At 47.1% G+C, this 16430-nt stretch overlaps 1 protein-coding gene across 6 annotated transcripts in view; it reads left to right on the top strand.

Annotated features, from left to right (window-relative positions):
• Positions 1-16430, top strand: part of tns1a (tensin 1a) — a 33837-nt gene that overhangs the window by 444 nt on the left and 16963 nt on the right. For 2 of the 6 annotated variants that reach the window (XM_085905437.1, XM_085905464.1), the window contains exons 2-11: positions 964-1122; positions 7485-7599; positions 8724-8761; positions 13235-13273; positions 14326-14367; positions 15676-15725; positions 15795-15966; positions 16037-16087; positions 16164-16286; positions 16365-16429. In XM_085905437.1, the coding sequence (XP_085761563.1) occupies positions 1027-1122; positions 7485-7599; positions 8724-8761; positions 13235-13273; positions 14326-14367; positions 15676-15725; positions 15795-15966; positions 16037-16087; positions 16164-16286; positions 16365-16429 (791 nt within the window). In that variant the 5' untranslated portion in view covers positions 964-1026. The other 4 variants (XM_085905429.1, XM_085905412.1, XM_085905446.1 and 1 more) reach the window with 3 other exon arrangements.

Here is a 16430-nt window from a genome sequence, read left to right as displayed (position 1 = left end):
GTGTGACTGAGAGAGAGCGATTCAATATCTCTCTCTTCTCGCTCCTTCTTTCCATTCAGCCCAGTTCTGCTCACACACCGCAATCATCTGGACCTGTGTGTGCACAATTGCGCATAGTGGCGCCGGCACGTGTTTTCACGGGCGCTCTCCAAGCACTCTCTCCCTCCTGCATCTTTTGTTTTGTCATTCCTCTCCCATCCAGCCTCACTATTTGCCTTTGGTGCACGTCATCTCTTCAGCCGCACTGCCATGTGTGTTTCCTCCCATCTTTTCTTTCCCCAATCCTTCTGTTTCCCTTTTTCTACCAATCCTTCTGTTCCCAATACATACACACTTTTTTTTTTTTTTTTTTTCCCTTGCTTCCATCCGCCCCCCTCCCCTTACTGGCTGAGTAAGTGCTGCAGCATCACTGCATGTGTGTATGTGTGTGTTTGAGAAAAGAGAGAGAGCAGCAGCAGTAGCAGCGGCGGCGTGTGTGTAAGCGTGAGAGCGCAAAGCACCGGGAATCCTGAGCCTAGAGGGGAGCCGTGCGTGCCATGAGAGGGGGGCTCTTCAGCCTGTGGATGTATGTGCCAGGACAGCCTTTTTTTGTTCTGTTATTTATTTATTTTTTGCCTGAGGCGAGTGCTGTGCGTGTGTGTGTGAGGGGGGGGGGGGGCTACGTATGTGTGCAACAGTGCCGTCGATTAGCGGCGGACTATTGGTATTATGCAGCCGCCGATGCTCATGACACTTAAACTGATCTAGACCAGCTCGGGAACGCAAGACACTCGGATGGGGAGGGGGGGGGGGGTTCTAACATCATCACAGATTGGAATTTGCAAGACACACAACCAGACAGGTGGTTGCAATTTGCCAAAATGGGAAAGCGTAGAAGATAGTTGGACGTGGAGAGTATCGGGTCTTTTTTCCTTCTTCGTTTTCACGTTGTTCTTTTGGGCTCTGGGGGGGGCGGCGTTGCAGGATCCTACCCGGGGGCCGAGCAGGAAATAAGGGTCTCGCGGACAAGAGGAAAGAAACGCAAGCATGGCCCGCCTCAACTGGTGCCTAGCTGCCGTCATCAGCTGGGGCAAGTTCCTCTTCGCCTGCTTCTTCCCACTGCGGGGGTCCAAGCGAGACAAGGTAAGACTCCTCCGAGATTGAAACGGGATTGGAGGGACTCCCATTTTGAAGAGAGAAGCCAATATTGGGAAGGAGCCAAACGCAAGCAAGCATGGCATGCGTAGCAAAGCATGTGGATGCTGTGAAGGCTTTTGGGACCTGGGTGCTTCTTCTAAGTGCTGATTCAAGGTCAGTGTTCCATCTGAACATGGTCTCCAGGCAGCTGCTCCATATATAGCCGGACTCACATTTGGGGTTAACCGCTCGGGCTCTATACCCGGCGCCATCATCTGGACAAGGGGATGTTCTGGATGAACAGGGTCACCTTTCCATCAGTCTTTTGTCATCTGCATGTGGGGGGGGGGGGGGACTTTCGTGTTTTGCCACACAAGTTTGAGAGTTGGCGGAATGGTATCGTTTCTTTTTGGGCTTTTTTTAAAAACATTTTTTAGGTAATTAAGATCATGTGTCTTGGTTAACCCTCTCGCGGGAAAGCTGTGAAGAATGTCTCCTCTTGTGAGAAGACACCATCTTCAGTCCTTTGACATCATCTTCTTTTGTCAGTCTAGAAGCTTTCCAACTTGAATGATATGCAAGGAAATGGAATTTGGAGGGCTCCTGTACATGTAGTGTGCAAGTGCTGCAGCCCCAACACCCTCCGACTAGCACCAAAATCCAACCTTCCCCAATCCCCCCCCCCACTCGCCACACTCAATTGCCGCAGCTCCTTATCTCTACTCCCGCGCTCAATCCCCGCGCGTCTGCGCGCGCGTGTGTGTGTGTGTGTGTGTGTGTGTGTGTGTTTGTGAAGGTTTTGCATGAACACTTCACTGGCTGGCTGAGCGGCTCCTGCGTTGGTTGAAATTGGCACGGAGGTGTTTGATTTCTCGTGCATTTTGGGAATGCCATCCTAAAAAGAAATAAAAACGGGTGCAATGATATGATGTAACACTCTGAGCCCCCCTCCCTCTAGTCTGGTTTGATGGCTGCAGTGCCAGAGCTCATCATGTGACTGACTGACTGGGAGGTGAAAGTGGAGAGGTAAAGGCTTGGCGTCTTCCCCTCCGAGGGCTGCTGTGAGCTGTTCAGTTTCCATGGCAACCAAGCTGACACGGTCCCAGGCCTGGGTTATGGCAGGAGATGGCGTAACACGGGAAGGGGGGGGGGGGGGGTGATGTGCAGAGGTTTTTCCGTTGCTATGGCGACGCCATGGCAGCGCATACATGTGGATCCTTTTCTTTCTCTTCATTTTCCCCTCCTCTGCTGGTGATGGTTTCTTCAGACCTTCCGCCTCTATTGTTTCTTTCCTGATTTGTCACCTTTGACTCCTTTTCACCTGCCTTAATTCTGCCTTCTGTTTCATCCTCTGATCTCATTTCATTCTATCCGTCCTTCCGAGGCCTCCCCCCCATAATGCGTCCTCGCCTGTATTCATAAGTTGGTGACCAGCGCAATGACGACATTTTGAACGGCTTGCAGTATTCTGGGCCGGCTCCTCCTTATGATGGATGCGTTGTTATTCTTCCATTAAAGCTTTCACGGAATGGATTCCTCGGCCAACTTTGCTCCTCTTGTTTTATTGTTTCAAATGTTTGCACGTGGGATATCTCGGGCGTGCCTAATATTTGGCATGCGACATGTGGTCTGACCTCACCATACAACTGTTTCACTCTCCCACAGTCGGTCGGGAGCCACTGGACTTCCAAAATACAGTGGAATCTAATCATCCATCCATCCATCCATCCATTTTTGTAGTTCAGGTTAACCTGTGAACCGACGTCGGCGTGATGAAGTGCAGCTGGGATCAATAGCGGGTGTTTTCCTGGAAATGAATCGGCTCTTAGCCCTTTATGGAGCTTACGGCCATGTAATGCGCCCGCTGATACAATGTTGATTCATGACTTGGATTTTCATTGACGTTCACGAAGAAGAGCTGGCTCGCTCACACACGCACACACACACATTTGCCAACAGCGTCTGGAGAAAATTTGGACTGTGAAACTTGTACCTCCATCAGCGCTAGGATGGGGGCGGGCTTTCACGTCAGCTTGTAAATGAAACATCTGTCTGCCACAGTCATTTGTACCATTTTGGAGGGAACAAGTTGAGGTGATGAGGGGAGTGGAGGAGGAGGGAGTGGAGAAACACACCATCTCCTGGGCCACCTTCCCCCACCCCCGTTTTTCCTTTCATCGAATAAAGTCCCACGGGTTGACAGGAGCGGCCAGCAGAAGTGGCCGAGACGCGGAGAGCGAAGGAGCCAAGCGCCAGAAGAACGGAGCTCCTGTGCGCTTAGCCTGACTGATCCTTCCCTTCCAGCATCGATGCTCCTCACCATTGCCATTGGAGCCTTGATGGGAATATTTGGGAATATTGCGGATTTATCTCGTGAGCTTTTCTCGGGTCAGGATGCCTTCTGTGTCTCTCTCTCTGGCCGGGCGAGCTCGGACATGGGTCTGCCTCTCCTGCATGTTTTGGGTGAGACGTTTCTTTCTTCTATTGCTTGATGGAGGAGGAATCTTCTCAAAGCGTGGGGAGTTACAGGATTGACCTGAAATAGTTGTCATTTTCTTGAACCTTTATTCTAAAAGTCCATCTCGTGCGGTCGCTGGCTGAGCGACCGACCGACCGGTGTGTCCGGGCGGCCGCTGCACCGGAGCTATTTCTGTTCTCTCCTGTATAATTTAATCTGCTTGCTTTTTCCTCCTATGCGGGACTGAGCGAGTATGTCGGCAAGCGGGACACGCGATGAGTGTCCATGTTGGACAAGAACATGCGGAACACCAAGACGTGCCCGCTTTTTGATCCACTTTGGGATGGACTTGTAACATTTCCTTGACTGATGATGTCACCATCCAGCCAGGCTTCTTGCCCTACTTTTGAGTCTTGCATTTGATGAGAAATGGAGCTTCCCATGCAGGTTTTTTTTTTTTGAAAGGCGGCGGAAAAATGTAAAAACCTCAAGGGCTGCGAGGTGTAACACGCACGCACGCAAGCAAGGGTGACGTGCGAGAGGCTGGTTGGAAGAAAGCTCCCCAAATACACGCTATTAATCATTTATCAGGGAGTGAATATTGGATGTGACGCGCTGACACGAGCAACGCTCCCACAGTAGCATGAGTGTGCTCGTTGCTAGCAAGCAAGTGATTTTTCTTTCTTTCTTTCTTTCATTTTCTCCACATCTTCGCTGCATCCGTTGGCTCTCGCACCTGTCATGTCTTCAGTTGTCTAACAGAGTCCCCTTATTGACTTCAACAAATCCCAGCAGAGCCGTGAAAATCAATCGGCCTTTGATTGGACTTTAACAGCCGTGCCACACTTCCGACTATGTGATGTTTTTTTGTTTTTTTTTGTTTTTCCTCGGTGTGCAACTAACGTGCTGCTCATTCAACCCGTCTACCGGTCCATTTCCGATTTGACAATATATATATCCCATAGTCGATTCTAAAAATAGAAACGTTCTGCATTCTGACGTCGAAACAATACGAGGCAGTGCGTTAACTTGACGAGTGGACGCTTGGATTGAATCGTCCTCCTTAAATGAAATCGTATCGAGCGCGGCAAAGTTAATTCTTTGATGCCCATTAAACGGAGCTCCCGTGAGATATGCTGAGTGTGTGGGATCAATATATTGTGACTCTATGCTTGGAACGCTCTAGTTTGGACTTTAGAGAAGTTTTTTTTTTTTTCAGCTATCCTGCCAAAGCAATCTAACAAGAAACAATTGCAGTGAGCCCAAAAATAAATTTCCAACGGTTTGAAACTTTTTTTTTTTTTTTCTCCCTCACTTTGGATGGTCCAGATGGCTGGAGTTCTGAAGGTTTAGTGTTAGCGGTAAGGTGGCAGACTTTACAGACTCCGAAAGTATTCAATTAAGGCCATAAATATTGGGACATTGACACAATTCTCATCTCATCCCACCACAAATTCGCCGCAGACGTTAATTTGAGGGTATTTACTTCCTAGTCAGGTGAATAGTGTTGGAACAGTTTTCCCGTCAGTTTTGTTTTCAGAAAATAAGATGCATTGCTCAGTCAGAGTCAGATCTGAGGAAGAAAAAGAAATCCCAGGCGACAAAAAAACTGCTTGTAGCTCTTCAACCCTTTTAAGAAACCACAAAGCATCTTTGAAGTGACACGAAAAACTCTTTATCATGTCTGGCTCCGGGTCACATGACCTAAAATTGCAGAACACACCTGTTGCGTGTGCGTGGCGCCGTCACTCCATTAGTGATGGTGGCGTATTGATCAGCACCTGCTATCGATCATGTGACACCCTCAATTTGTATATGTTGATGTCCCAAAGCTGTCACCGCGCAGCGTTTCTTCCTCTGCGCCAATCTGGCCTCGTGCCCGGAGAGTCGCTCCGCTGGGATCGACTGTATTCGTCGTCATTGATAAAACATCAGCAACTCATATCTATGTTCTCCATATGCATCGTTGCAGAAAAGGGGGAGAAACATATTGGCAAAATCCAGACAAGCTTGACAACGATCAAGCGATTAAACATCTGGCAACGTAGTTTTTCCTTTCTTCTCCGCGCAGCCCGTTTGGTGAATATTTTCTTTTCACCGAGCATCTTGATTGGTTGGAAGATCATCAAATATGCTGAGTTGAAATTGGAGGGAATTACAAGCTTTTTTTGTTCGTACCGCGGCATGCAACAGTGAACGCAACGCATCTGGTAGGGTTTGCCCTCCTCGTTGGCTCGGCCCGACCCGGCCCGGCCTGCCCCGGCCCAGCCCGTCTCACAAAGGCACTCTTTGTTCCGGGCAGAGTTTCAATGTGGTTGCAAATTGAAAGCAGGTGTGACTGCTTTCTTTCTTAATCCTGAGGGGCGTACGGAACTTCTCCTGCTTCGGGCCGTGTTTGTTTCTGTGGAGCCCGCTGCTCCTCGCGCTGGCCTGCTTGGATGGATGGATGGATGGATGGATGGATGGATGGATGGATGGATGGATGGATGGATGGATGGATGGATGGATGGATGGATGGATGGATGGATGGATGGAGTCGTGCCATGTGCCGGACGAGTTCCAATTGCATTCTCCACCTGGACTCGGTCTTCATTCCCGTAGGATTTTCCATTTGATGAACCGCTTAACTCCCCGATGCCTTTCGCATTAATTCTGTGTAGACGAGATATTTCATATTTGCTTCATCGGCGCATTTGGGAAAAAAACAGCCGTATTTTAACAGTTACAAAAATAATGAAAGAAAAATGCAGCTCTGACTTTTGAGCTGTGTATTTTGTACATTTGATTACAAATGATTGATTTTTGTTTTCCGAAGGAAATTTCAACTTTTTTTTTTATTTGTTATGAAAGAGTTAATGGACTGCAGGAAAATGACGTCAGCCTGTTTATTGCAACACCAGACAAAGTCAGAGGGGCACTGGCAATCCTCCATGACTCGATTTTGGTGTTGCCTTTGATGGCGAACCAAATCGTTCAATTCTTGGAGTGTTTGCTCGGCTTCATACGTGTTTGGTCACCATTCATACACGGCAAGAATCATTTGCATTCGTGAGGTGCCGAAGGACACGTTGGTGTCTTTGGGTGTGTCGCCCCGCCCCACCTTCCTCGTGGTAGCGCCCGTGTCTCCACTCCAAGTATTGTTGTGCTGCTTTTCATTAGTTAAGTGCACCTCGGGGAGAGGAGCACCAGTACTTGATTTACTGTGCTAGCTGTCCATAAGCCCTCAGAAGAACACCTCGTCTTGTTGTGCGTCTTCGGATCTCGGGCAGTCTTAATTCTTAAGTCTTAATTGTCTCTCTTGGACCTCTTGGCTTATTTACAAATTTGGAAAATACTCAATCTACCGCCTGGTAGGCCGACACGCGTTGCCGTGGCAACCAATCGGGTGTCAAAAGTGGCCTTTCTTATTCAGCCTGCACAAACACACAAAGCAAATGACACTGACTCACCAAAGGTCATCCAGGGAGCGGGGATGATGACAATATGACAGGAGAGTTCTTGGTGGGCTTCTTTCTAATTGGAAAGATGACGGAATTGTTTGAGGGAAACACCCTGAACACACACACACACACACACACACACACACACATGGACACACACACGCTTGTGTGTTTTGTATCTCCTTCTATTTGGATTTTTGAGTATGTTTTGGTTCTTGGTGCAGCTGGATGACCTTTGACCTTGGGCAGCATATTTCACTCCAGAGAAGTTTTTTGACAATTTGTTGACACAAATCAGCACTAGAACTTAACATAGCTTTCAGAGTAGGTCAATTTTTGGGATGCTTCATTTGTGTGTCTGTAAACAGCTGTATAGGCCGGATTGTTATTGTTTTATGTCTTTCGAAATGAATGAATTAAAATGTAATTAATTTCATGAATTTTAAATAACTTTTTCCGCTTCTCCTCAGCCCGACGAACTGGAGGGGGTCCACACGCACACCTTCAAACTCAAGCCATTCAAGAAGGCCAAGAGCTGTGATATATGCAAGCAGGCCATCACAAAGGAAGGTCTCATCTGCAAAGGTGAGCGAGCAATCCTGCTTTGATTTGACCGGATAATCAATTGTAGGTGTTTCTTTCCCTGGCCTCCTCCTCCTCCGCCGCCGCACTGGGAAAGGCTGCGGCTGCCGACGACCTACTTTGTCCGTTTAGTTCAGCAAATTGCCATCACGCCTGCCAGAAACATTACCACGCCTCAGCGAGCGGAGGCCGATGATGTTCGGGAAATCCTTGTCCGTCGCTGCGTCGTTGACTTGTGATCCAGTTTTTTTTTTTTTAAATGTTCTCCTTTTGGCGCAAACATACGTCGCTATTCTTTTGTGGCCGCGGTGCCAAAGCCGAGCTGAAGAGCTTGAGCGGCAGTAGGAGATCAAGCCGGTTTGGGGCTTTGGCGAAGGATTTGCTGTTAAAATTAGCAGGGCTGCTGCTGCTGCTGCTGCTGCAGCTGCTGCTGAATTAGCCTAGATAAGACGCAAAGTGGGGTGCTAGACAGAGGCAGAATGGGGAAATGGGGAGGGCACGAGATTTGTCTTCAGTACTCTTTTGTTCCTCTCTACACATTTCCAATCGCGACTCAAAACCTCAACATTACAATCTCGGCGTTTCCAATTCATATTTCTCGAATAACATAAATACATCCACCAGCGATGCTAATGCAGACCTCATTTTTTTGCCTTTTTTGTCTTGTTGTTTTTCATTTTTGTCTTTTTAAAACAGCTGAGACACTCAAAGATGCGCCTCGAAATGTGCACCCCCCCATCCCCCAGTGAAACATTTGACCCTAAAACCCATCATTAAAATGTAATCGAAAGATTTTAAACATTTAAAAAAACGCTTTATTTGTTCCAGAGGCTCGATGTATATGACATCAGCAAATGCCAACTTAAACATTTGGACATCCCTGAAATAAAAAAAATAATCCTTTGTCATGTGCTATGGTGGCTATTTGCAGTTTAGCCACTAGGGGGCAGCCCCACACTTAATCATGTACGGTACAAGGCAGCAGCAGGAGCAGGAGCAGGAGCAGGAGCAGGCTGACCTTGGTGCAGTTTTCCAGCTCAGCGACTGGGCAGTGAGCGTGACAGTGTGTGCAAGTCTGCCGACGTCCACTTGGCGCAACAAGTAACGCGTGTCTTTCTTCTTTGCAGCTTGTCAACTGTCCTGCCATAAGAAATGTGAAGTGAAGGTAAGACATTTACTTCCCTGGTTTGCTGCTTTGTTCTACAAACTATTTCACTGTGCCATCTGGGAGTCGAGGATATCTCAGGGGGTCCGCAAAAAAAAAAAGGATATTTAAAATATAAAAAAATAACACACTAAAAATTGTGAAAAAATCCAATCAATATTATTTATATGTTCCCTACATGGCCCGAAAGTGTGGGAAGTAGCCAAGTCAATTATCTGGCCTGGCACCGAGGGATTCAAAAAATGAAAATAATCTATCAAACATACAGTTTGTCTTGATTTTATTGATGCCCTAAAGCAGCAAGTAGGATACAACAAACAAAATGTCTGACCTCTGGAGTAACCTCCTAACTTATCAATTCAGCCCCCAGAGTGGTTTTCATGTGACACTTTGTTGTCTGCGTGCAAGATGAAAACAGTGATGTGAAGCCATTGCCCTTAATTGCCAGCACATTTCCTCCAGCGGGCCCACTGGGGTCCGTCCGTCCGTTCGTCTGTCGCCGTCCGTTCCCCCACTTTTAATGTCACCGCGTGATCCCTTTGTGCAATGGAAAACAGAACCGATGAAAAGCAGAGGACACAACCATGCTTAGAGCCCAACGAGGCTGTTCTTTGTGGTTTTGTGTTGTTTGAAGCCATGTTGTAAATGTCATCACCCCCCCAGTCTCAACTAAGACATTGCTTGCTCAATTGTGTCAACAGGCGTGTTAAAACCATCAAACACAAATATTTGAGTGAATCTTTAGAAGGAGAACATGATTGAATTCCTCAATTGTGTCGAAACTGCGGTCTTATCTCCAGCCGCTGACCTTGTAACAGTAAATGTGCCAATGATTTTATTCTTTATGCTCATTTTAACATCACATTGTTGACATCATTAAGGTGGCACGCAATTGCTCGGATGCTTTTATACTCTTTATGGCGCTTTAATGGGGCCTATCGTGATTTGAACGCGGGTGTCAAGAAGCTTTGGCGTTGCCGACATGTGGCACGCATAATGTGCAACGTATTTATCTTTTTATCACTCTTGTCTTACTCCATGTACTTGTGTTGTTGGGTCCCCCCCCCCCCCCCCCACCTTGGACATGTGGCCCAGATTGTTGCTGCTGTGGAAGATTCAGAGGCTAGATATGCCCACGTAGCTTTTAAACATGGGAGTGGATGATTGAATATTCCTAAACAGCAGGGTTACAGAGCAAAATCCATCCATCCAGGTTGCTTTTACTCCCCCCCCCCCAACCTTGGACGCATTCCCCCCCACGTTGTTGATGCAATGATAGTTATTCTCTTTCAACAGCCGCTTTGAGCAAAGTGCAGACAGAAGGAGTGCGGACAGGGGAATTGGACAGAGTGGGAGGGAGGGCTGCATTTTGTACTGTCTCGCTCGGGGCACCGAGAAGCCCCAAGCTGCTTTCTTGGCCTTATATAGAGCGTTGCGAGATGACTTGGCAGCGGAGGGACCAGTCTGAGCCAGCAGCACCAAAAGTGCATCCTGGTTCAGTCCGCCGGCTGAACACAGTTGACTTCAGTAGCTTTCTGGCACGCGTCCGAGATTACCCACGGTGTTTTGAGTGAGAGAGCTGGGGGGGGGGGGGTTGTCGGAGGAGCTAGTCAAAAAGTGGCTGTATTTGGTTGCGCTCCTCTCGGGAAGGGGCGAGGCTGCCGGCGGGCGCTGTGCAGCCAGTGGAAATGCAACCTTAGAAAGCGAGCAGAGCAGGAAAGAGGAGAGAGCGCTCCAGCGGACAGGTAAGAAGTCGAGATGCATTTTTCCCTTTTCGTGTTATGTCACGTGAGAGGCATTGGAGGCTTGGCAAGTCGGCAGCTTCCTTCAAAGCGCAGGAGATGATTTGCGCGCTTTTCCCGCTTTCCGACGTCCGTCGACGTCTCTGACCTTGAGCGAGACGAGCGGTCAAGAGGTCACGTGTCTTCTTCTTCGAGACAAAACACAGCGATTGACTTTTCTTGTAGCGCCCTCGGGTACGGCACAGCCTGCCGATGTTTTTAATTTGCTTCCGAAGCTCCAGAGAAAACATTCCACCTTTTTCCTCACCTTGCCCGTAACAAGAGCTTGTCCCTGGAGCGCACTGAGGTGAAGAGCGATGTTAATAGAACAGCTGTTTGTCTCTTCTTATAGAAGCCGGATCCCCTCGGGGAAGGTGACGTGTTGGAGAGCGACCCCGAGGGAAATGTCGTCGGTCCTCCCTAATGTTAAACAAGCGTGACTCGTGAAATGGGGGCGGCTGCGTCGTGAGACGGCTCCGCTCTTGCGTGAAATTTGTTTACAGAAGTTTTTTGTTTTTTGTCCAAAGTGAGCTGCCATTGCACATCTGATCTTCATCAGCTGCTCATTAAATGTCGATTTTGTAGCAGTAGTGATTGGCCCTTTGCCGCTCACTGCGGCCTGATGCTCGTCCAAAAGCTACTTTCCTTCTCATCCAGTCTTCTAAGCATCTCGACTGAAAGCCATCACGTAACTGCGGCGAGCTGGTCCTATACATCATCACGCTGCGGTCTGGGCAGCCCACATTTTAGAACATTTTAGATCAACTTTTGTGAGTAGAGGAGGAAATAATGCCATGACATCATTGTAGTGAGTGGATTCCGGGCCAGGAAGTTTTTTTTGGTTGTTTGTTTTTTCCACGCTGTTGCCACCTAAAATTTATGGCCTATGTTTTTATAGTGTGTCAAACTCTGGCCTGCGGGCCGAATTTGGTCCGCAGAGACAAATTGTACACCGATTTGGTGTCAATACTAAAATTGCAAATTGTCTTCACTTTAAAAAAAATAGATATCTGGCTCGTTTATTTCTTATTATTCATTTTTTTTTTTTTTAAATGTCAGTTTTTTTACTTGTCTCTGATTTCAAAAGTCGATTTTCGAGGACTTTGAAACCAACCGCCATCTTGTCTTGTGTTTATGCTCACAAATGAGCCTCAGGCGTCCATCTGGGGAAATGTTAGTTGTCATTCATTGAGGTCACCCCCGGCCGGCCGATACTTTCCTTGATTTGTCACCTTACTGAACGTACACAGCATCACCATCTCCTCATGTCAAATCAATGATGAACACACACTGTTATGGCGCTCTGTGGATTTCTTCTCTCTCTCCGAGGAAATCAGAGAGCCAGCATGTTTAAATCCATCCCAAGAGTTTTTTTTTTTTTTTTTTTGAGCTTCGGTCCTTATTTGGCCATTGCTTGGTGAGCGTGGAATTCAGTTTCTCAGGCAAGCAGCCATCGCCGAGCTCAGCAGGATTGCGGAGGGAATTGTGAGTGTGGAGGTAATGCACTTCCATGGCATACATGAAATAGAATCAGGCTTGCCTGATTTTTTTCTTTTTTTAGGGGAGGTAAAAAAAAAAAAATGGTGATAACTGATTGTCAGATTCATTTAAAAAAAAAAAAAAAAAAAGAACTTCTTCCAATGATAGAACACCACTTGGGGGGAAGAGTCGGAACTGCTGTATGGTGCATAAGCACACAAAAAAAAACTGTTTGGACTCGTCCTCTGGAATTATTTGAATTGTTCTTCATCTTTTCTTTGAAGGAGCAAAAAAAAGTCTTGAAAGAATGTTTACCATAACAACTCCTTTTTTCTATTTAATTCTGGCACATGGCAAAGCCTTCAAGCTATCCCTGTATTTATGTGCGCAAAGCACTTGAAGATTGTATTTGCTTCCCTACCTCGGCCGCCTTATAAGGATGGAGTAGTCAGTCGCACTTGGGAATGTTAACAGTGAAGCTCTGTCGTCAGGCTTCTCTCGTCGGCGACGCCTTTTGACCTTTGGATCGAGAAACATGCCGTGAATGCAACTCTTGTTAATAATTCATATACATCTTTTTTTTGAGGGGAGGCATTTTAGTTGTATTTTCATATCTTGTAACTCTTTCGTGAATTATTATGATTAACATGGTGCAGTTGTGATATTCACTCATTGGCATTTTTTCTTCAGTTGTCCGTGGGAAAAACGTCCTGACGTAACCCCCGAGCCGTAAATGAAGCGACCGCAGCGTAACCGTTCAGCCGCCGCTCGCCAAGACCGTTCCGCTAATGTCAGCCGAGGCCGCGGGAAGCCAAGCAAAGCGCAAAACTTTCATCAATGATGTTTGCCAGCCTTGCCAACAAAAGAGCTCCAGATCCCGTCTCCCGATATGCTCGGTGACAGCCTTGCAAATGCCAGCCAGGCTTTTGTTCTCACTGTGCAAACTCATTATGATGGCTTCCTTCCCGGCGGAGCCTGCCGGCCGCTGATAGCCCGCGTCCGTCTCGCTGCCAGCAAACACGCGGCGAGACTGCGAGATGCTCACGCAGACTATCAGGAGCCCCTCTCGGAGCACTTGACATCAGTAAACGTAACGAAAGCCGCTGTCGTCGTGAAGCAATCGGAGGATCGGCCTTTCCTCGCTTGTTATTATTTGCGGGGCTGAAGTGAAAACAGAATGGCAGTTCTTCTCATACTGTTTCTCCTCTTGCAGGTCACCGCCACGTGTCAAACGGGAACCAACTATGAGCTGGTGAGTAGCATGACAAACCCTTTTGACCTGCTCAAATCCCCTTTTCAATGTATTGATCTTTCCTGAAATTGTGGGCAAAGCTGTAAGATGCTGATCGAGGTCAAAGGTCAGGCTCTAAATCTGGGATGTCAAACTTGGAGTTGATGGTCGCAGTTAGGGTTTCCATATAGTAATTGTAGTGAGCTATTTTTTAATTCTCCCCTTTGTTTTGTTTTTTAATTTTTCATAGTTTTATACTTATTTGTTTATTTATTTATTTATTTATTTATTTTTATTTGTAACTATTTTGTTTGGAAATTCTTAATTCTTCTAATCTTTTTACTTTAAATTCTGAAAAGCGCCAAACCTTATATATTATATATATTTTTTTACTTTTAATTTTTTTTGTTTTGTCATTTGTAAATTCGTCTAATTATTTGACTTTAAATTGTGTTGCCTTGCCAACAGTGTGCCTTGCCAACAGTGTGCCTTGCCAACAGTGTGCCAATGAGACCGAGAAAATGCATAAAAATATTTTAAATTGAAATTCAAGAAAAGACAGTTTGTTTGACTATTAATTATTTAAATATATATTAAAAAAAAGCTTCAAATTCTCAAAGGCCACATAAAATGACGCGTTGATCCGTATCTGGATTTCAAGCCTTGCCTTTGACCTGTGCACTCTGATTTTGCGTCCCGCTCGGGACCGCGTCAGGAATTCCATGCTGCTTTCTCAATTCTTTCTCATATTTGAAGAGCTGAACAAACTAGGAGCATTCTAAGCAGTCACTTCTTGACTTTGGACGGGGCCCTTTAAGATGACCAATGCAATTTCTAAACAGTCTGGAGTTTTGTTTACAGAGCTCAACTAAGCACACCACTCAACTATTATTCCTGGATGAAGATGATTGGCTTCATGTTTATGTTTTGTCTGTACAGTTCATCTCCTTTGTCACGTACTTGTAATTCAGATTGTAGCCCCGCCCCCTTGCTATCTAAATAATGCTCTTCAAAAGAAACAATATGCTGGCATTTTTTGACTCAGCGCTCGACTGTCTGGTTTCTCTCCACAGCCTCCGACTCCTCAGCTGCCATTAAAGCACGTAGATACTCCGGTAAGCATGTGCAGTGTTGATATCAGCTGACTGAATTTTTTCCGTCTCTGAAGACAACAATGACTAACTGGTTGTAAAAATCCGGACAACAGGCTGAGAACATTTTTAGTTTCATTTCAGCCCACAGCTGCTGCTGCTGCTGCAGCAGAACCAACCAAGATAACGCTAGCTAGTTAGCTAGCCGCGGGGCCCAAACTATTTTCAGCTCAGGAACTTCATTCTGAAGGGTCATTACAGTAAGCGGCGCATGTTTGCAGTCCAAAGGAAGCGCGAGAAATTCTAGCGGGGGAGTTGGGAATCATCAGAGATAATGAGATGGATGGAGGGAGGAGCAGCTGCAAAGGAGGCAAAGTACGTCGCCGCAGAGAGGAAAACATCAGTTGGCATCCAGCATCTTTGGGCATCATGGGAACCCGCGGCCAGTGGAATGCAGCCTCGCCGAACGCGGATGACGCATCCGTCCAACTTTCTTTCCTCACTTATTTTAATATTCTGGAGTAGCCGGCCGGCAGCTTACTCAGCCATGCCTCTCGGCGGATCTTTGAGGAGATGTTTTCCCTTCTTGAGCTTAACTTGGAGGTGGAGCACAGGTTACCTGGGCACCAAGGTAGGCCCCGCCTACGTTTCGATCAATAATATTCAAAAAGGAAGATTGTAAGCTACATGGATGTCAAATTGTATTTGAATCCAGATGGAATCCAGCTACTTGGCGAAATCAAATTCTTTTTTTCAGTGGGAAATTGATCAAGTGCGATGGAGCTTAGTTCACCAGCTAGCCATTAAGATTTTCTCCAAAAACAACTCAGGCATGTCTTCACAAGTTCAAATGATGGCAGTTTGCTTTCCAGACAGTCAGTCTCCTTTTGAAGTGGCTACTCAGCGTCTGGAAAGTCTTGGGAGCTGAAGGATTTGTGACATCCGTGGGTTCCTCAGATTATTTTTTCTCAAGGAAATGAAGAAATACCCCAAACTTTAATGGTGTAGCTGTGCAGCGTCAACTTTTTGTCATTTTAAGTTCCAGTCACCGGTGCTTATCGTTTCCAAATCGTAAACAAATTGGATGGGTCGATTGATTTTGAGCCGAGCCGAGCCGCAACGGCTGGTGCTTGCCCCCTCCTGCAGTTTTAACAGCTCCCCCCCCCCCCCCCCCCCCCGCATGTTGCGACAAGACCACAAACTGTTGTGATGTCACACACAGATCCCTCATGAGGCCTGTCTCACATCTGGTGCACCAAACAGGATTCTCTCCATTTTGGATCTTTTATTGAGCGATATTGTTTCTGATTGACATGCTTATGATCCCTTCAGGGCTCAGCCAGGTCCTGCAAGAGTGCAGAAATAAAGCGCAAGCAGTCACGGTAAGATTCAACCCAATTGGAGCCAAAAATGACAATCTCGTCAAGCGGTGACTTGCTTGCCCTCACCAGGAGTCAGAGTATGATCCAAGACATGGAGGAGAGCTACGAAGTGGACCTGGTCTACATCACGGAGAGGATCATCTCCTTCTCTTTCCCCGCCACTGCCGAGGAGCGCAGCTACATCGCCCATCTCAAGGAGGTGGCGGCCATGTTGCGCTCGAAACACGGCGAACACTACCTGGTGAGGAACACGGCATGAATGAAGCCACCCGCGAGTGGCTTCTGCTTCATTCCTCGTCTTCTTCTTTCAGGTGCTCAACCTGAGTGAGTTGAGGAACGACCTCGCCACATTAAACCCTAAGGTAAAAAAAAAAAAAAAAAAAAAGAAGCGTGAAAACACGACATTTGAGAAGGTTCACGCTGGCCGGTCCGGTACAGGTGCTGGAGTTCGGCTGGCCAGACCACCACGCGCCGCCGCTGGACAAGATCTGCAGCATGTGCAAGGCCATCGACACCTGGCTCAACGGCGACCCGCACAACGTGGTGGTGCTTCACAACAAAGTAAACTCCTACAGACCGCAGCGTCTCATTAAGGTGGAGAACTTGTCCGTCACCGTACGGCTTTTTGCGACGTTGCAGGGAAACCGAGGTCGGACCGGGGTGGTGGTGGCAGCCTATATGCACTACAGCAACATCTCAGCAAGG

This window comes from Syngnathus leptorhynchus, chromosome 1, assembly GCF_054491065.1.
Source record: "Syngnathus leptorhynchus isolate UIUO chromosome 1, UIUO_Slep, whole genome shotgun sequence".
Taxonomy (NCBI): Eukaryota; Metazoa; Chordata; class Actinopteri; order Syngnathiformes; family Syngnathidae; genus Syngnathus; species Syngnathus leptorhynchus.
This window is presented reverse-complemented; position numbering and strand designations above follow the sequence as displayed.